This window comes from Pteropus alecto, unplaced genomic scaffold (genome assembly GCF_000325575.1).
Source record: "Pteropus alecto unplaced genomic scaffold, ASM32557v1 scaffold75, whole genome shotgun sequence".
Classification (NCBI taxonomy): domain Eukaryota; kingdom Metazoa; phylum Chordata; class Mammalia; order Chiroptera; family Pteropodidae; genus Pteropus; species Pteropus alecto.
Window position 1 is genome coordinate 22704021 of NW_006440638.1, and position 22065 is coordinate 22726085.

Genomic DNA, 22065 nt, shown 5'->3' on the forward strand with positions numbered 1-22065 from the left:
GAGCAACCCTGAGCTTAGGGAACCGAAATCTTTTATAATAGGCAGTAACATGCTCTTTGCTCTAGAAGGAGACACTATTATATAGGGCAGTAAGCATATCTATTCTTTGATCCTAAGGGAGTTGCTACCTCTGTCTTCTAAGGTTATTCACTGTACAGACATCTTTTAAAAATTGTGAGAAAACGAAGATAGTGCCTTTGCTTATCAAATGTGCAAAAATATGAGACTTATAGAGAAATGTCTCTCAAAAAACATAACTGTTTTCATATATTACTTTCCATCAGCATTTTACATGGTTGCATGTAGCTACAAAGAGTGAATCACAGGGATGCAGTATAATTTACCATCAACACCCAATTTTCTTAATAATGATCTTTTAGGTTGTTTCTATTAAAAAATTTCACTTCGACTTTTACTTTGGGACAGTGAGGTAAAATACTGTAATCACCTTGTGTGTGTTATAGCTAAGTTGGAGCAGTTGGGTTCTCCCTGATTTGAAGTCCATGTAGTCTCTTCAGCTTGGCCTTATGTATAAATGTGCACTAGCTATAAATGGCAAGCATGTCTATTGTCTCAAGATGTTATCCAGAAAGAGACAGGCTCTGTGAAGCTGGATGTTAATGCTGCTGTTGGTAGTCCAGCCTGCACTGGTTTTCTTCTGGAAAGTGGAGATATTTCGTGACATTTCTGCCACTCACATATCTGACTGAACTTCAGTCAGAAGCTTCTACTGCCTGGCAATAGTGGAGTCCAGAAAAGTCCCTACAAATCCCTGCAGTGTAAAGGAGGAAAATCTGAGATCCAAATAATGACTGTATTGTCCAAACATCTGGGGAGGGTCTGGTCTGGTGATGGGGATTAAAGAAAGACAAAACAGAATGATGACCAGGTTTTAGTTCTGGGGCTTGTGTGCAAAGAAAGTACCTAGTAGTAAGGCTTTCCTGGGACTGTAGGGTCTTCTAAATTATCTAGAATATTGCTGAAGTTACACAAATGGGTGGGGCAAGACTTCCCTCAGTGGAAAAGAAGACTAAACGAAACACACCAGGAGAGCCATTTCCTAGTTAATAATGGTCCCAGAAAATTCCAGGTTAAAATTTACAACAGATGTTGCCAGAAAATTGGACTTTAAAATGAGGGGAGACAATTTTAATACTCCACAGAGTAAGCAATTATCAGAGATTAATCAGGAATCAAAGCATTGTAATTTGTTTTTAAGTTACAGGAAGAGTGTACAGTGGTATCTTCAAAAGTTTTTAAAAAGTATATAGTGAATTTATATAGTCCTTGAGCAAATATTTTTGACACCCTCTATGTGCTCAGTGTTCTTCTAGAAGCTGGAGATTTGGTGGTGTACAAGACAAATGAAGTTCCAGTTTCATGGAGTGTCAAGTCTAGAAAAATAATAAATATCTATGATCCTTTCAAATAGTGAAGAGTTCTATGGAAAAAACAGTGTAATGTGACAGGCCAGTAGCTTGGGTACAGGGTACAAGCTGGAGAGACACTGTTAGGGAGAGAGAGCAGCTGCAGATGGCTTTTCTGAGGAGGATACATTTGAGCTGCAACCTGAAGGATAAGGAGCTGCATGAGGCGAAGGCATTCCAGTCAGAGGGAATGACAAAGGCAAAGCTTATGAGGTGAGAACAAGTGTAACATTTTTAAGGACTAGAAAAGAATTCAGGAACAACATGTGCTGGAGCCTCATGATGTAGGAGGGAGAAATGGAACAAGATGGCCTCAGAGTTGGTGTAACGAGTTGCATGCATCAGTAAAGGGTCTAGATTTGAAGTCTAAAGAATTATGCAGTGGGGTTTTTATGCAGCAAGATGGTGGAATCTAGATTTATAATGATTTTAAAGGTTACTTTGGTCTCTGTACAAGGGAAACCAGGAAGTGAGTTATGTGAGTAGATGCTGGTGGTTGGGAGACATTTCCTAATAGTGGATAAATTTAGATAAGGGATGTATTTTGGAGTAAACCCTACAGAAATTGTTGTTGGATTAGCTCTGAGTGGAGAAGAAAGGAAAGGAATCATGGATGACTTCTGAGTTTGGGGCTTGGGCTACTTAGCGGATGGTGCTATGATTACTGAGGTAAGGAATACTAAGGATGGAATAGTTTTTGGTTGAATGACAAGCGAGCATCACTAATAGCATTGAAAATGGAATGGGAAGCCTTGTAAATATCTCTGCCTGTCTTCAAAAGGAAATTTTGCGGGAAAAAAACTAATACTTGGTATTGAAATTGCTGTCCAATTTTGTTGGGTTATCTTGGAATGCATAGAACTTTACCTGGCAAATGGATGGATGGATGGATGGGTGGGTGGATAGATGGGTGGGTGGGTGGATGGATGGATGGATGGATGGACGGACGCATGGACAGACGGACGGACGGACATCCAGCTGGATGAAGGCTGAATGGATAAATGAGTGGATGGATGAAAGTGTTTTAGAAGTGAATGTTCAGTTTGACTCTCTCTGTTTCTCATATATATAGCTGTATCTCTGAAGCCATTGAAAGATTCCTGTCTCAGAGAATACAGTGTGTGGGTCTTAGGGATTCTGACCCAAACAACTTTGTCCATTCTGACAATCAAGGAGGTAGTTTGTCTTAAACATTATCCATAATTCCTTCTTATGGAGACAGTACTCTGTGGCACATTTCTCATATAAATGCCAAATGTTTTTTTTTTTTTTTCACTTTATAAAAATCATCACAATAATCTTTATTTTACCAGACAGGAAGCACTGCTTGCGGCAATCAGTGAAAAAGATGCAAACATTGCCTTGCTGGAATTGTCTGCCTCCAAAAAGAAAAAGACGCAGGAGGAAGTCATGGCCCTCAAGAGGGAAAAAGATCGACTAGTGCATCAGTTAAAGCAGCAGGTGGGGCCTCCTGCACGAAAGGTGTGTTTTGCTGGGTTCGGGTCCTTGGGTGCTTACTCTGGGTTTAGCTACTCTTCATTTTCCCATGTCCATCCTGCAGGCTCAAGCAGCTAAAAACAGGTAGGAGTGAAATGGCCCTAGTTGTCACTGGAACACCATTTTACTGCTTTTCTGTGTTTATGTGCATGTGCCTGGGCTTGTGTGATTTGCAACCAGCACTGTTTTCCTTTCTTTTCTTTTGTATTAGCATCATCTCCCCAGATATAACTCTCTTCCTTCCAGTGGACTTTGTATGACTTCTGACTAAATCCTAGAAACCACTAATTAAATTCCAGCCACATTCTCTCCCATTAGATCCATTATCTTCTGTCTTGCTCACTTTCTGGTCCCTGTCAATAAACTCCCCTCATCCAGTTCTTTAGATTTCTTTCTCTCCATGCTTCTAACTTTGGTTCTTCAACTGTTTCCTCCAGGACCTTTCACCCATGGAGCATCCCCCAACCCCTGGTACTGCCAGACTATGCTTGGAGACCTTCCTGGCCATCGTTTAGTCAGATATTTTTTATCACCCGTTTATTCCATTGTGCTATTTTTCCTCCTTGCTAGGCCTCTGTATTTCTTCTGAGGGCAAATGAAGGAGGGACAAGGTCCTAATTTATGCAGAAAGTTCTTAGCTTTCTGGAGGGTTTTCTGGAAATGGCTCAAATGGAAATGATTGCACATGAAGCATATTGCAAAGTCATCCCCGAAATCTTCAGACATTATTTCTCCTCCATATATAACTTGATGGCTTTTGGAAGCAATGGGTAAAGATATTCACACAGATTCTATCTTCATTATGAAACCCACTCAGCAGATACTGTAGCTCAGTGGTCTGTGGTCTCACATTCTCTAAATGTCACATGGCATCACATGGAGTATGTCCACATTGATTTCAGCCCCTGGTTCTGGATCTGTGCCTGGTAGGGTTATCTGGGCTGAACACAATGTGCAAGGTGAGTGGAAGGGAAGCCCAAAGGGATAAGCACCCTCTCCTCATGACTGGGCCAACCCTTTCCCTCCTAAGGAAGGACAAGGCATCATTTGGCCCTGAACCAGAGTCCATTTCTCCTGGAGCTGCCTTGCTGAAAGAGAGAGACCACTGCCATGGCCTGGGTGCCCTCTCCTGCAGAGAGGGAGGGTCCTAGTCACTGCCAGACATTGGGGTCATTCCACAGAGCAGCATGCCTTGCTAGCGCTGGCCCTAGGGGTCGGGGGCCGCTTCCATCTGACCTCTTTATTTGGGGCTGTGCATCTTCTATACTGGGTTTTTCACCCATTCGGCCACAGAAAATCAAGACAAGCCTCCTTCTTTGCTTTCTCCTAATTCCTTCCTTGTGCGCCCTGCGCCCTCCCCTCCTGCACCTAACCATTGTAGCTTTCTCCCACAGGTTTATAGACCTAGGAAACAGCCCCTGAGCTCGAATATACCATGCACTTGTGATGCTTGCTACAGCCCAGATAATACGGCCAAGTACCACGGGTCCAGCTACGATGCATACATGATCCCAAGGTCTCAGGTCAGTCAGCTGCTAAGGAGACACTTGCCCCCGCCACGGAGGGTGGGGGTGCATAAGAGCTACAGCCTATCTTGACCTTCACCATTTTTGATGATTTCCAGTACTCAGTAGCCATAAAGTCTGGGACCATGACTGATAGCATTGTATCTTGATTTGTAATGTAATTTAATTTATTATGTATTTGCCAAGGGTTCCAAACTTGGTGGCCACCCTACAGGATCAGCTCTTCTGAAATGACCTGGCATGCTGCAAAGCCTAGACTGCCAGAGACCTTATTATGGTCAAGCACAGTAGATTATATTTTCCTTTCTGTCTCTTAGATATTTTGTTCCCCATATATTCCTTTACTTTTCCCAATAAGGAATTTTTTTAAGGCTGCTTTTTTTCTTTCTCAGTATCATGAAAATGCACTCCTGGATTCCAGGAAGGATTGAGTGTAGCCCTTCAATATGCTCCTGGGAAACTGCACAAAGCCTTCATTATTCACAACAGGCTTGGTTTTGGGTATCATGGGGCACATTTGGGAAACCCCAGCCGTGTAGAATTAGGCTCCTGCCTGGACTAAGGCAGGGTCTAAAGGACTGTTGTGGAAAAAGAGGCAGCAAAGGAGGAGGATGGGCTTCTCAGTGATTTAGGTTTGAAGTCCTTCCCCACACCCGACCTGCTACAGAACAGGAAAAAGCACAAGAATTTATATATCCTTCTTGCAAGTAAGGAGTCAAAGAATAATGATTAATTTGCTTTTAAAAGCACCCCCGTTTTATTGAGTGTTTACCCTGTGCCAGGATGTGTACCCAGTGTCCCTGGTCCTCTCAGCAGCCCTGTGGTATGGGTAGCAGGATAACTTCCCTTTTCTAGGGAGCATACCTGAGACTCAGAGTGTGGAATAACCAGCCCAGAGTGTGCAATAACCAGCCCAAGACACACAGCTTGTAAGCAATAGAGCTTGGGTTTTGGATAGCCCACTTGAATCCACACATGCCCCACCAGGTTCAGGAACAAATTCAGAGTGACAGGCAGAAAGTGTGTGGCTTCTTTATCTTTGTAAACATGAGGTAGATACCAAAATACCCATTTAAGAATGTTATCTAGCCATTCACAAAAACTAGGTTCTGCCTAGAACTCTTAGACTTGGGCTATTGGATCACATCAGCAATTACTAATACTTTTCAGCTCACCATGTGCCAGGTGTGGGTCTAAGGGCTTTACATATATAAACTCATCAACTCCCAACACAACTGAAGGGTTGATGCTCTTATAGAGAAGGAACTAGAAGTCTAGAAAGGTTGCGTGCCTTCCTCAGACTTCACAGCCAGACAGCCATGATGCTTGAAGCGACCCTTTGCCACATAACCATAAATGGATTTTGCAGATGTCATCTGGAGTTGGACTGCTTAGGGTGAATCTTGCTTCTAGCACTTGTTAACTGAGTGATCATGACATGATACTCAATGTCCTTAAACTTCAGTTTTCTCACCTACAAATTGGGCTAATAACCTAATTCAAAGGGTTGTTGTGAGATGTAATGTATATAAAGTGCTTTATGTATGACTAGCACTTAAAAAGTACTGTATATATGTGAGGCGCTATTGCTGCTGCTGCTACTACTAGTACTACTAGCACTACTAGCACCACTAATTGATTTTAGCACTACACCCAACCCTCAGAGACCCTCAGAGTTTGATTTTGATTTCATCATTGCTGTTTTTCACACGCCTAGGAGTCACAGCTTATTGAGAACATACTGTTGAACTATGGGAGAAAGAGCAGACAGACGTTGGCACCTAAGCCTTTCTGGTTCTCCCTCCCATAAAACCAAAGCACTTGGGGAGCAGTGAGCAGACCTGTCAAGAGCTCTAGTCTCCAGCTCCCAGCCTGCACCAAACAGGCCCATAGCACTTATTAAATTTGCTTGGTTTGTGTATATAGCCCACATAGACATCAATAAGAGAGGACATCTCTGGGAGGGCAGGTCCCAGACCTCAGTTATCGTCACCCTCATGACTGACTTGGGAAGGTAGAGCCGTTTTCGGCACCCAGGTTGGTGGGAAGAGAAGGACATGGGTCTGGATATTCATCTATCTGATATTCTTGCAAGGATGCTGAGACAGACTGGCTCATGAGAGATGCCACCCTCTTCGGATTGCCTTTTAAGTTTGTTTCATTTCATATGGAAGTTCTCTCCACTGCCCCTGCCATTCCCAGTAGCTCATTAAACGATCTGCATAGTTATTACATTTTGACAAGCACACAGTAGGTGCTCAATAAATATTTGTTGTGTGAATAAATGCATGATTCCCACATGCCAGGCTCTATGCCAAGTGCTTTATGTATATATAAGTTTATAAACATTATCTCACATTTTCCTTATAATCAACCATCCAATGTATTGCATACCTACTATGTGCCAGGCACTCTGCCAGGTGCTGGGGATTTATCCCCACAGATATTTTACCTGCCCCAATGAGAAAAATATTATCTTTATTTTTGAGTTTATCAAACCAAGGCTCTAAGAGACTAGATGACTCAACTACCATCATACCATTCATACCTGGCAGTGCAGGGTTGGTCCCCAGTGCTGTAGGACTGCTGACACTTTTGCTCTTAGCTGAGCTATACACTATATCTCCATAAAGCAACAGTGTGAGCCATAGATTCGCCTCCATACTTCACAGATACCATCAGAAAAGCCAAGTACCAATGCATCAGCCTGTGCCTCCCAAGCTACCGAGGGTCACGAGGGTAAGAAGGGATGAGTAGCATGGTGAGACATAGTACTATGCTGGAATTCACCTCAGCAGCTATTCCTTGAGTGCCTTCTATTTGATAGAATGCTAGGCATTTTTGGAATACATCAGTGACCAAAATAGATAAAGACCCCTTCTTCATTGAGTTTACTCTTTAATTGGGATGCAGAGGAGGCAATAAACTATGGACATAAATCAGTAAATTATATGGTAGAAAAGAAAAATATAGACCAATATAAGGAAGAACAGAGGTGCCATGGACTAATGGGCTGGTGACACTGTAAAATAGGGTAGACGGGATGGGCCTAATTAGGAAGGAGACATTTGTGTAGACTTGAAGAGGGTGAGAGAGTGAACCCTATAGATATCTAGGGGAAGAATTTTCTGGCAGAGGGAACAGCCAGTGCAAAACTCTTAAAGCAAGAGAAGCATTCTGATATGTTTTAGAATAGCAGGGAAGCCAGTGTGTCTGGAGTGGAGTGAACAAGGAGGGGAAAAAGTGAGCTGTCGGAATAGTAATGGGGTTAGGGTGGGCTGTGTAGGACTCCTGTGCAGGAGCTTCTAAGAGTGATATACTCTGGAGCAGAAGTTCTCTGCAGTTAGGAAGCAGAATACTCCAGCCACACAGCCTCAGAACAAGGACGACTCCTTTGGGTACCACTCAGAATACCCTGTTTAAGGCTTCCCAACTGAGCCCACTCTCCAGATCCCTTGACTCAGCCCTCCAAGGAATCCCAGTACTTCACTTACATTTAAAAACAAAATCAAAAACAAACCAAAATACACACACACACACACACACACACACACACACACACACACACTCTGCCACTTTCATTGGAGCCATGAAGAAGAACTAATGCCAGAATTTGTTTGTCAAGCTGATGAGATTTTCAAGTAGGAACAGAGCCCTTAGACAAAATGTCGTCTCTGACTTTTTGGGAATCTCAAAAACGTATCACTGGACTCCAAAATCCTGCACTCCTCTTGCTGTAAGAAGGCAGGCAGGTGGACAGTTGCAGCCACCACCATGCTATTGCCCTGCTCAAGGTGATGGCTATGCCTTAGAAAAGTGCAGCCAGCCTCCAGGACAGGCCAGAAGTTCTCAAACCTCAAGGAGTAGAAGCATGATCTTTTCTAAAGATAAATCTTACACACTCATCACCTTCCATCCCTCACTTCTGAAAAATCTTCCCCTGCTTCCCTTGCTCGTGGGATAAAGACAAATTCAGACCAGTACATTCTCTGCTTTGTACATGTGATTCCCTCTGCCCAGAATGCATTTCCTTCTTTTCCTGGCCTAGGTAATGCTCACTCATCCTTTCAATCTCAGTTCAATATCACTTTTTCAGGGAAGCCCTCTGGGACTTTCTCAATCAGGTCAAATCCCCAGTGCGGCACTCCTGTAGCGTGTGTACAACATTTAATTGCACTGTAACAGATACAGTTTTGCATTTGTTTTTGTGATTATTTGAATTCTAACTATATGCCCCTTTATGAGCTCCATGAGGACTAAGAATGTGGTCTAATGACTTTCTGCTGACCATTTATCTGCAGGCCTAGTACAATTGCTACCACATATTGGGCATTCAGCAGTTATTTGTCGAATATGTAAATGAGTGAGCGAATTGCCAGAACACCTTGTTAAAAAAAAAAGACATCATTGATCAAGCATGACTTTAGACAAGACTCAGCCTCATAATTCTTCCTACCCCAATATTCTAGGCAGACACCACCAACCTGAAGAAGTTGGTAGAGGAGATGGCACCTGTTTGCCAAATGATGACCGTAAAATGGTGCCTATCCTTTCTTGCTATGTTGCAGGACACTTTACAGAAATGCCTTTTCTCATACTTGGATTATTTGCAATGGTGGCAGTTTTGAACCTTTGCTCTGAATTTCTTCACCATATTCTAATTCAAATCCCCTCCAATCTGGGGGTCGGGGGGCTCTTCTTGACTAAAATGTCACCGAGTTTTTGGATGTGGTAGAGATTACTTGTTGTTATGAAGGGAGCGCTTCCATTTCATCTCTGAAAAATTGAGTGTCTCATAAATCAATTTGCCAAGAAATACGTAAATTCCTGTTAAACATCTGTCAGGAGAACAGGGAAAGTGATATGAAATGAGTTCAAAAATTCCAACTATGCTTTACAACAAAAGAATCTTTATGACACGCTTCAGGTGTTGACGTATGGGTTGGTTCTAGGCTGAGCACAGTATATAGGCAAGAGAGCAATACAGATTAAATTTCTGTTGCATAAAAAAGTTGAAGGATTAATCATAGTTTGGTAGTAGACAGATAAAGCTATCCAACTTTTCTATTCTCACTTCCATTTCTTCACAAGCATCTACCTCTGATACTTTCAATCCACCTCTTCCTTTAAAAATCTGGCTTCCAGATTTTTGCAGTTTTGAGAGAGAGTCTCAATTGGGAATGAGTTAAAGTTTTGTTCTTTCTCTAAGAAGAATATTTCTAAAAACATTATTAAAAACTACCATTTTTCCTTCTTTTGTGTCTTGGCTCCAATCTCCCCTCCCCCAGCTCTTTTTTTTTTCACCCTTAAAGAAGGGACTGACATCAAAATAATTAATTGTGAAATCATTGAGTTTTCCTCCTGCTAAAGATTTTTTGAAGAAAATTTAAACTAAATCTTACCCACTGAGCCTTATTGCCAAATGCTCCCTTGTGTGCTGAAGTAGTGATATGCACATCCATGATGAAAATGCGTTTTTAAAATGAGGGCCAGACACTATTGTTTAGTTAAAATTAGAACCAGCTTATTTCTTAGAACTGGTTATAATACTTTTGTGATCAGAGATAAATTGTGCTTGGTTTTCTTTTCCCTTTCCTGCCAGTTCTAGGCATTGCTTTTGGCTACCAGGAAACACACTGGTCAGTTGGCAGCAGGAAAGTATTAAGACCAGGAGACTAGTCCACTAATTCTCTATGTTTTTTCGCAGACTTTGCAGAGAAGAAAAACCCTACATCCAAGTCAACATTCTGGAGTCTGTGCCAGGTCCACGTAGTGTAATGTATTTGGGTACAAACTCCTCCTCTCTTATGTTCTCCAGACAGTCATAGGACTGTCTCCAAGAATTATCCAAACAGGTGTGGCCAAGAAAGGGACAGGGCAGAGCTAACCTTGGAAAGTGTTTAGGAGAGCTGGTTGTAAGGATGGACTCCTAATCAAAACTGGATCTTGGCAGAGGTAGAACCATCCTATCAGGAAAAGTGGGAAGCACCTGAGTGGGATGCTTTGACAGACATTTCTTTCCTCCTCTACTTGAGGCCACAACCGGTTGTGTTTCCTATTTATACTTCCATTGCATTGTATGCAGATGACTCTATGGTTCAGGAGGTGAGCACAATTAAACAGCAGTGGAGGAACTCCATGCAATACTGTTCCCATAGCCTCATATTGTGGTTGGATGAGCTCCAGAAAAGCTTGATTTGATCCCAGCATTGTAATGCATCACAGACTTGCCCCAGATCGAATTGCTGAAATGCAAATGCATTGGTTTCTACTGCAGATTCACTTTGGGTTAAGCTTTTCATGTCCCACTGGCAAAATCTAGCCACACATCTCTATTTATCATTGACTTCAATGCAAAGTGTATTTACAGTATGTTGCAGAGAACCCCCTTTGAAAAAAGAAATACTCATGTTCCTCCACAGTAGGCCAAGGGTAGGGCATTCTCATGTAAGTAAAACCTGAACTGCTCTGTGCTACTGAAAACAGTTTCCTCTTAGTGCCAAAGTAATTGGTCAGGACACTTGTCTACTCTCTTAGCCTGGAGACATTCCTTACTCTTGACTGCTTGTGCCTCAACCCCAGTACTCAGGGAATCCAATTGGATTGCCAGTTGCAGCACAAAATAGTACTCAAAGATTGTGAAAGCAAAATATTTTCTCTACAAGTCCATATTTCTCAAATACCTTTAGAAGTGCATCTTCCCAGAGCACCAATCTGACTCTGATGGACTACTTTCTGAGTCTTTCATTTAAATGAAGGCATGTTTTAAAGACCACTTTAGCTCTCTTTCCCGAACATTGATGGAGCGCCTTTGGTGGAGCTATGTTGGGCCCCTGTGGGCTGTAGAAGGAGGTACTGACTTTGCCCTCGAGCCTTGGGTTTTTATGATTTCTACCACCAGTAAGACAGGTAACAGGGAAAATTTCTATTTAGGAGTACGTCAGTAACGTTATTACCAGCGTTAAAAAATCTTTGCTTTTTGGAGGCTCAGGGAATGCTTCCTATAGGGTTAGGAATTCCTATGAAGTTTATGATTGGAAATCCGTAGCCTATCTTTTGACACAAATGCCCATCCAACCATGATACTTTTTAAGTTTTCAAGGATCTTAGCATACATATTGCTAGTTTTAGAAAAACTTATTCTTTGCTTTTCAGGTATATCTTTTTTAAGTAGGAAAACTTGAAAAGACCAACTTTACCATTGTGTTGCCCCACTTTTAGAAATACCAAAAAGGAGATATAGTTGGAGTTATAGAGCTATTTGCCAACTTTGCTTCAGAAATTTGAAGTACCCCCACAGTATCTAGCAGTTGGCAGAGCACATCAGAATAACAGACTTAGCTGAAGGTGACCAAAACAGAGACTAGCGTACAAATGCCAAGAAGATCTCTCACGCACTCTCTTTTTTTTATTCAAATTTCACATCTGTGCTCTATTTTTAAACATTTATTCTTTAAGTGATAACGCATGTTTTACCAAGCCTCTTATTGGATTAGACATGTTTGAAATCCCCTCAACTTTAACCTGTTCATTACTGACTCTAAGAGCATTAGGATCTACCACCAAAACAGAGATTGTATATGGGGGAATTTCCCAAGATGTCAGCCACCGGAGCCAATGTACTTTGGGAAGAGAGGGACCCAGCTGTTGCACTGAGTAGATTGGGGAGGGGATCTTAGACTGACATTGCTTTAAGAGGACAAGTGCAAGTGTAATATATCCTGTGTTCTTGCTCTTCATGATAGTTTTCCTACTCATACGTTAGACTGGGAGGAACTAATAATTTTTGAACTCTTACTGTGTATCTGACACTGGACTAAGGATTTTAAATACGTTATCTCACTTGTCCCAACTCAGAAAACCAGGTGTTATTAATCCCATGTCAGAGATGAGGAAACTGAGGTCCAGAACTGGGTAAAGATGCCACAGCTGGTAAAGGGTCTCACTCCAAAGCTCTCCCATACTCTTTTTCAGCAGATGCCCCCAAGCCGATGCAATACCTTGTTTAGGTCATAGCCCCCATGAAATGAAGCTAAAAAGTAGCATAAAAAGAAGGCTTTATTCTGTGATCCTGAGCACCACTCCCATCCCCTCCCCAGGGCCCCAGTCAGCTCCTGCCATGACCTGAGGTCACATTTGCAGGCTGGGGAGAGCGACTTATCTCTTCCTGCATCACCAGGCATCAGCCACTGCCATGGGGAGAAGGGACTGTGGGCTTGATCAAGTGTGCTGCATTTTCTGTTTTCTGGCGTAAAATGCTAGCACTTGTCTTTTGTAGCCTTTATATTTCATTCTCAAGATACCTGCTTGAAAGCCTTTTTCCCCTTTAGTTTTCCATTTCTTCTTCATTATTTAACATATTAAAACAGGTTTCTCCCTGTCCTCTTCTCTCTCTCCCTCCTTTACTTCCTCTCATCGTATAATTAAAAGACTTTTCAGGCTGTCCTCACCTTATCATTTCAAATGAATTGAAAAAAGATCCAACTTCCTGCCCTTGTGTCTTCCTGATGCTGAATATCAAAATGAAAGAAAAGTCCTTTTCCCCCTGCCTTTTCGCTTCATACTACCCCTTGAATAACTGTGTTTAAATCTTACTGATTTTGTCATTGTTTAGCATTGTTGCAAACCAACTGTACCCTTTCCTAGCTTCAGAGTTTCCTCTTTTGGGGGTTTTTCAAGTAATAATTTAATAGGAAAAGGATTTTTCACCCTCCTCTCTCATGATTATGGAAAGACAATTATCCATAATTGTCTTACTCAGCTCTGTATTCTTTTTGGGAAGATGCCACTTTCCTTTATCATTCTCTGTGACATGCTAACAGCAGAGTTAAAAGTTCAAAAATCTCTCATGTTTGATGTTTAAAAATAATTTTTAACCCATAATAATGAACGATATTAAAAATAAGGACTTAATTTTGTAATCACTTTTACTACATAAATGATACTTTTCCATAGTTGAAAGCATATAAATAAATGTTTTATCATAAAAATAGTATATACTTATTGTAGGAACTTAGAAAAATGTAAATAAAAAACTAAAATCATTTATAATCCCACCACTCAGAAATAACTGTCACTAAGATTTATAATTTCCTACATTCCATTGTTTACATACATATTTGGATAAAAACATGACATACTACATAATAAAGGTTTTTAGGCCTTATAAACATTTAATGTTGTATGCATTTTCTCATGTCTTTAAAAAGCTTCAAAAATATATATCTTTGTTTTATGATTTCCATCATTGCTATAATTAATTTAATCATTTTCTATGTTGTGATTTCAATTTATTTCTAGTTTTTCACTTTTATAATCATACTTGATGATCATCTCAGTACATAAATCTTGTTTTTTTTTTTTTTCTGTAATTTTCCTTAGGATTAATTCTCAAAGTTGAAATATTGGAGTTATGGGTGTTTTAAGGATTTTAGAAAATTAAGAAATAGCTCTTTCCTACAAAGTAATTGACATTTGTCAAGTTTTTACATGAATGTCATCTGTTTGTGTTGTTTGTCAAAGCTTTAGTCCAATAACATGCCACTCTTAGATTTGAGGCAGAATATTACCATAGGTAATGCAGATGGTCCGTAAGCTGAGAAAGTAAGGGGCAGAGGGAGATTTTTAAAACTTCTTATGGGAGTAGACATGGAAAGAAGTGGGCAATTCATTCAGCAAATTTTTATTGAGCATATACTATGTGCCATATGCCATTCTGGATACTACGGATATTGTAGTGAGCAAAACGCAAAAATCCCTGCCCCAAGGGAGCTTGTATTCTATCAGAGACAAATGAGAAACAAAGACATAAAATATATGGCATGATAAATGACAATAAGTGCTATCGGGAAAAATAAAGATGATGATCTGGGAGGCGTTTGGGAGGCAATTTTGAATAAGGTGTTCCCCGGACACCTCCCTGAGAAAGAGACTTGTGAGCAAAGACTTGCAGGGAGGTGAGAGGTGAGCCATGTGGAGCACTGTGCAGGGAGAGTCCTTGGTAGTGACAAACTGTAGCCAGGAGAGTTGGAATCTGTTCTTCTCAGGTCTCAAGTGCAGTTGCTGAATCGACAAGATGGGGGAGCCAGAACCCCACAACACCGATGTTTAGATGAGATTATTTTAAAAAATAAGCGCACAAAGACCAAAACCCCACAATCTTATCTCTGTCCTGATAGGCCATTGGGAAATGCCTGTTGGACACAGCCAGCAAATCTTTATTCAGATGATCTTTGACACAGTCTGTGAATGGAATTATGCAAAGAGGTTGCAAGTTCAGACTGGACAGAGAGGCTGTTATTTGAGAAAATGATGAAAATCGACTGAACAAGAATGACAACTCAGAAGGTTTCCATCTAGGGTGGTTCTTATGCTCAGAAACCTCCCATTAACTGATCATCTTGAGGCTGGTTTATTTCCTCTCTCTCATGGCCCGGCACTCCTACAATTATAAACACAGCTCAGAAGCCAACCAGAAATCCTGCTGCTTTGGGCTACTTTGAGCGTGTCAAAGTCCCTTTAGGTGCAGGTGTGTAGGTCACAAGTGCAGGCAGAATTTCTATTGTTTTCTTGGTTTTGGGATCCCAGTGCTCTCTGAGATGTCCAACTCAAGGAACCGTCTAGAAAGTATGATGTTAAATGTTTAAACAAAACAAGACAACCCAGCCTCACCAGGGAATCCCTGGCAGGTAACAGAAGGTGTGGGTCTGAGAATGGATCTGAGGATCAGAGTTCTAGTTTAGTTCTGACCCCAGCACACTGAGAGACCTTAGGTGACTCATTTTGCTTCTCTCACAGGCTCAATTTCCCCAGCTGTAAAGTGAAGGAAATGAACTAAAAGACCTCAAAGCTACTTGTAGTTTTCATAGTCAGAGACTATTCCAGCACATTCACACATATGGTACATTGAATACTTGATCTACACCAAGGAATTTGAGGATGCACATGCAAATGGCAATATTTGCTTTCATGGAGCCTACAGTAGATTAGGGGGGGATGCATTGTTCAGTAGGATATTAACATAGCTATAATTTCTTGGAAAAAAAATGACATTCTAGGCACAGTGTTGCCCTTTTGTTGTTTTATTACAATCCTCACAGAAACTTGAAAAGGTAGTACCATTATTATCCTTACTTTGCAGATGGGGAAACCACGTCACAGAACTGGTGAGTGGTCAAGCCAAAATGCTCAGTAAATCTGCCTGTAAGGGAAGCACTCTTAGCTCCTTCATTTTCTCATTGCAATGAAGTTGCTATCTTTCCCATCAGGGAATATTTGAGAATTCTAGATTTCAAAGATGACGGGGAAGAAGGAAAGCTCTGAAGTTTGCTCTTTTGGCTTAAGTAATCCTGACTTATCTCCACTTATTAGTATATGATGGTAAGCAGGTCAACTTATTTATAAAATGGGTTTGCTGTTTCCTACCTAACTCACAGAGAGGCATTATCATGAAGGATCTACCCTGACAGCTGCACAGATGTGCAGGATGTTGGTCTCAGTTCTGAAATGCAAAGGCGTGGCTATCTTATTCTTCCCCATAGGATAGCACTGTGCTTTGAAGTCCAAAGCTGTCTATGGCGACAATCCATTGACAGAGACCTGCTGCATGATTCGTTCCTCTGACCAAAGAAGAAAGAACTTGAGTGGCAGTGTTCATAAACAGGCTCCCCTTTTCTATTTCTCTGGGAGCTAGACCCTGATTTATCCTTGAAGAAAAATAAATAAATAGTGAAGAAGGTGCAAACATTGCCTTGAAAGAATCCAATTCACTATGGGTTCAGATATCTTCTTTCCAGGAAAGGAGTGTCTAGACCTCCCAGCCCCAGTCTTGCTTGTCCAGGCTGTTGAGGGGCCTGCTGGGCCCAGGATTCTGAGGTTTCTACAGATGAGGTTGGGCTTCCAGGGAGAGCCTCTATGTCCTTGAGTTTTCTAGTGACGCAATCCTTGGTGAGGCAGGGAAACAAAAGGCTGATATTTTGAAGGGGGAAGCCAGGGGACTGTTTTTTATGAACTAAAGATACTTAAGTGTTGCTGATTTATCTTAATAGCAGATACTATGAGCAAAAGTCCCAGTTGCCTCTGTGCTTTTGGCAAGTAAGGATGAGAAATGGAGTAGAGCAGACCCAATCAGAGCTGCTAGCCCAAAGTTCAGGAGTCTTAATCTTCCTCACTCCAAATATGTGTCTTAGAATTGTTTCCAAAGTTTTCCAAGTTACAAGTGGACACCCAGCTTTGGCCAGAGGCAAAGCGGCTTTCATCACCAGGTCTTCTGCTTCCAGTATAATTATCTTTTGTTTGAGAGGAGAAACGTCTGCTTCTACTCTAGGTAGTTAGTTCTTTAAGCTCAGTTACCATATTCTGGTTCTTAGGGTACTGTTTCTGTATAAAGAAACCTTTTTGTCACATGAAGAGCCCTCTAGCTTGTCATACACATGATCGGAACTCTCAGAGGACACCTAAGTGCTGCTTTACATCTCCTCCTATGTCAGGGATTGAATGGGAGTCCACTGAACCCAGCACCTTGAAAGTTGGAGTATAAATTATGTCAAAGCCATGTTCAGTGTTGTAAAATTTGCTAATCCTTATTAGATATGGATAAATTCGTAGGGCTTAATTTGGCATGTTGACCCAGTTCTTCAGATTGTCTTTGGGGACTGGAAAAGAAATGCATAACTTTACTATAATTTTTCTTTTGTTTTTTTTTAGAATGGGACATAATTTTTTATTGTTGGCTGGTGGAAACTTTGGTGAATCATGGCCAACTGTGGTTCACCCCCACAGGAAGAAACATCAGACTTTAGCTGAGAACATATTCTTTGAAACAAACCAGAATATTTGATTTTTGAAATATCTTCCCACTTAAAAAAACAGGCAGTTCAACAAATATTAATGTTCTGACCAAGAGAATTGAGGAAGTCGAAAGCTAGAATTTCTCTGCAAGGAAAATTTTAGAGTGATGCGTGATGTTTTAGTTTAATAATAACTCCACTGAACATGGAAGAGTCTATGAGGATGCAGATGCAGGTACAGCCATAAGAATTTACAAGATTGAGCATCTTTCTCAATCTTGGGCTTCCTTCCTCCGAAGTGGAAGGAGCTAGGTGTCGGCTAGAGGTCAGGCATTCCACATCCCTTTACCAGGTCACCCACATATACATGACCTTGGGCACATCCTGTCATTTTACTTCCATTTCTGGAATTTGGTCCAAGAAATATATTTAAGAATAGGTTCTCCCTTTTTGTTGCCAGACGGTTTTATGTTGAAAACCATTGTTGAGTATTTTCAGTTGCTTGAATAGAAAGCAATTGTCCTGTTCTTTATTCTTTTTTCAGCATCTCACATAGTTTGGTGGTCAGTCATGCATACTCAGTAATCACCTTTAGGAGAATCGAATCTTGTCAAGTTTAACAAGTCTGATCAGGTTAGGGGGTTATTTATCAGCCAGTATTAAAGCTGCAAGATTATTTAAGCAAGATTCTTGTTCTGTTCATAATTGCAGGTTTATTTTAACAGATCTGTTTTATAGATTTTTATGTGCACGAATCCTTTGAACAAATCTAACATTACTTCTGAGTGAGATTAAGACAGGAGATTTTTCATCTCTGGGGTGGTTTTCCAGAAGAGTGCTTACATAAGAGCCCAATTTTATCCTCTTAGCCACACCCAATTTGCAGCTTCTGCTGAGAGCAGGACCCCAAATTATCCCCACATCTCCTTATGAAATTCTGTTGAAAAACATTAGTCCCTGTGTACTGTGCACAAAAGCCAAATTACTTTTGGAATGTTCTGAGGAACTCTGGGAATCCAGATAGGGATCAAGGGAACAGCACAACATCTTCTCCCCTCCCCGCACCCCCACTCAATCCGTTGACTGATTTGTAGGAGAACATTTTCCCTACCTTGAACCATCGGAATTAAAGTCTTGGGTATAACTTCTAATGTTTGTTTGCTGATTCATTTATTTGTTTGTTTTTAAAATTTTTTTTTCCCCTTTAAACTCAAGGAATGCAAGGGGAAGCCCTGGGAAAGCAGGGGCCTCCTTCTTCAGTTAAAGCAATATTCTCCTGATAGTTTGCCAGGATGTTAGGGTGTTTCTCAGATCTTTTACACTGCAGAAATGTAAATCAAAGGAAGAGCTTCTAGAACAGACCAAACAAAAAACCTCACATTTATTCAGGTACAGAGTTGGTATATGTTCGTGCTAGTTTTCATTCCCAACAGTACCATGATCTCTATGGGCATGAAAGTTTCCCAGTGCCTCAGAGAGGCATCCCTGAGGAAGAAGTGAGAAAACTTGAAAAGGAGGAAGAGAGAATCCATTTCTGATTATTTTTCATCAGTGGCATGCTAGGAAGAGATAGTGAGAAATATTGGACCTTTTCTAAGTATACGGTGATTCCCAGCTTAGAACTCCAAAAGGCTTAATGCTGTGCCCCATAGATTCATAGACAGAGAATTAAGGTCACAAATTAGGGTGGAAAATAAAAGGGAAGAGTTATAAAAATAATACAGATTATTAACTTTTAGTCTCTAATGTTTCTGGCTGTCTCAAGGCAAAATCCTCAAAAACAATTTACATGTGTCTTAATTTTCAAAATAGTTATATTAACTGCAGCAGCAGTTTCTAAACGTGGCTCTGTTTTTGACATGGCCTGGTGAGCTTCTTCCCTTCCTTCACCAAATACCAATTCCAGGGCCAGCCTCTTGACCTACGTATTCAGAATCTCAAGGGAGGGACACCAAAAGCTGATGGATCTGCTTGATAGACCAGCATTTGGGAGACTCAGATCTAATGAAGGAGGTGAGCAACCCTCAAAGGTGGGAAGCTTTGTGTCCTCAAATGCCTGCTCTCTCTATTTAGATAGATATGTGAATTCAGGTACGGTAAATGTAAAATAAATAGCAAGATTTAGGATGGCTTTTGGCTGCAGTTATGACCAGAAGAGGTGTAACTGGGGGCTGGTACAGGACGATGTGACTGGAGTGAGGGTGGGAATGTGGAGATAAGCCTTTGAGCACTGGGCATGCAATGATAATGGGTAAGAGAGACAGTTGGTCAACAGAGTCTATGGAGCACATAGAAGATCTGAGACTGTTCTATATAGTCCAGGGCTATAAAAAGGAATCAGAAGCCACAGACTGAACTCAGGTACCTAGAGCACCTCCCTTGATATGCAGCAGCCTGCTGATCCCCTTTGCTTAGAATCAGAGAGGTTGAATAACTTGCTGGTAGTTAAACAGCTTTAAAGGGGCTTAACTTTGACCATTTGACCCAGACCTCTGACCCCACTTCTAGTTTTCTTTACTCTCCAGAGTACTTTTAGTTATGGAAATGATCTTAACAGGGTATATTTTGAGCCCAGCTGTGATATAGGCTATAGAACCTGGTTTTGGATGGAGGGATCATTTCTGGCAAAGGAAGCACCAGGGTAGAGATGAATCTGTGTGTACATGGGATTACAGACAGATCATCTTTGAGTTTCTGTGGAGGAAGCTGGCAGGAGGTAGATTGTTTAAAAGGAAAGGGAGATGTTGGCCTTGCCGGTGACTGAACTGTTTCTCTCCAATGCATAAGACAATAGGGAACCATTGTATAGTCTTCGATTTTTTTTTTAATATTTTTTTATTTTATAATTTTTTATTTTTCAGTTATAGTTGGCATACAATATTATATTAGTTTCAGATGTAAGATATAGTGATTAGACATTTATATAACTTATGACGTGATCACCTGGATAAATCTAGTACCTATCTGATGCCACACATAGTTATTACAGTATTGACTATATTGCCTATGCTGTACTTTACATCTTGGTGACTATTTCGTAACTAACAGTTTGTACTTCTTAATTCCTTCTCCTTTTTCACCCATCCCTCCACCCCCTCCCATCTGGCAACCATCAAAATGTTCTCTGTATCTATGAGTTTGTTTCTGTTTTGTTTGTTCATTTATTTTGTTTTTTAGATTCCATATAAAAGTGAAATCATATGGTATTTGTCTTTTTCTGTCTAACTTATCCAACTCAGCACAATAACCTCTAGGTCCATCCATGTTGTGGCAGTTGGTAAGATTCCATTCCTTTATTACAGCTGAGTAATAATACACTATTGTATATTTGTACTACCTCTTCTTTATCCATTCATCCACTGAAGGATACCCTGGATGCCTCCATATCTTAGCTACTGTAAATAATGCTGCAGTAAATATATGGATGCACATGTCCCTTCAAAGTAGTGTTTTGGGTTTCTTCAGATAAATACCCAAAAGCGAGATTACTGGGTCTTTCTTTGTCTCTTATATAGCCTTTGTTTTAAAAATCTATTTTGTCTGATATAAGTATTGCTGCCCAGCTTTTTTGTTTGTTTCTATTTTCGTGAAATATCTTTTTCCACCTCTTTCAGTCTGTGTGTGACTTTCTATCTAAAGTGAATCTCTCATAGACAGCATATGTAAGGCTCTGTTTTCTTATCCATTCTGCTACCCCATGGTTTTTGATTGGAGCATTTAATAAATTTACATTTAAAGTAATTGTTATCACCATTTCATTACTCATATTTTTTATCTTTTTTTCTTCTTCACAAAGAAGTCCCTTTAACATTTCTTATAATGCTGGTTTGGTAGTAATGAACTCTTTTAGCTTTTTATGTCTGGGAAGCTCTTTATCTGTCCTTCAATTTTAAATTATAGGTTTGCTGGGTAGAGTAATCTTGGTTGTAAGTCCTTGCTTTTCATCACTTTGAATATTGCCTGCCAATCCCTTCTGGCCTGCAAAGTTTCTGTTGAGAAATCAGCTGACAGTCTTAAGGAACTCAAGGTAACTGATTGCTTTTCTCTTGCTGCTTTAAAGATTCTTTCCTTGTCTTTAACCTTTAGCATGTTAATTATGATGTATTTTGATATAGGTTTCTTTGTGTTTATCTTTTTTTGATGGGGCTCTCTGTGCTTCCTGGGCTTGTATGTTTATTTCCTTTACCAGGTTAGGGAAGTTTTCCATCATTATTTCTTCAAATAGGTTTTCAATTCCTTGTTCTCTCTCTTCTCTTTCTGGTATTCCTATGATAAGAATGTTAGTATGCTTGATGTTGTCCCAGAGGCCCCTTAAACGTTCCTTATTTATTTATATATTTATTCATTCATTCATTCATTCATTGGATTCTTTGTTGTTGTTGTTGCTGTTCTGATTGGGTGTTTTCTGCTACTTTATATTCTAAATCGCTGAATCAACCCTCTGCTTCATCTAATCTACTGTTGATTCCCTGCAATGTAGTCTTCATTTCTGTTATTGTATTCTTCACTTATGACTGGTTCTTTTTATGTTTCCTATCTCTATTTTTATGTTTTCTCTTTCTTTGTTGAAGTTCTCACTGAGTTCATCTACTTTTCCCCTAAGTTCCTTGAGCATCCTTATAACCAGAGTTCTGAATTGTATATCTGGTAGGTTGCTTGTCTTCATTTTGTTGTATTCATTTTCTGGAGCTTTATTCTGTTATTTCATTTGAGACATGTTTCTTTGTCTCCCCATTTTTTTTTTTGCCTCCCCATATTTGTTTCTGTGTATTCGGTAGGGCTGCTATGTCTCCTGGTCTTATGTAGAATGGCCTTATGTAGTAGGCT

General features: G+C 40.5%; 1 protein-coding gene across 11 annotated transcripts in view; it reads left to right on the top strand.

Annotated features, from left to right (window-relative positions):
- Positions 1-22065, top strand: part of ERC2 (ELKS/RAB6-interacting/CAST family member 2) — an 890290-nt gene that overhangs the window by 656650 nt on the left and 211575 nt on the right. For 7 of the 11 annotated variants that reach the window (XR_003047987.1, XR_003047989.1, XR_003047988.1 and 4 more), the window contains exons 14-15: positions 2741-2909; positions 4319-4447. Coding sequence is in view for 8 of the 11 variants with exons in the window: in XM_025050722.1 (XP_024906490.1) it covers positions 2741-2909; positions 4319-4447 (298 nt within the window). In the remaining 3 variants the exon portion in view is untranslated. Of the gene's footprint in view, positions 1-2740; positions 2910-2956; positions 3009-4318; positions 4448-22065 lie in introns of those variants that run through there. The other 4 variants (XM_025050728.1, XM_025050723.1, XM_025050726.1 and 1 more) reach the window with 4 other exon arrangements.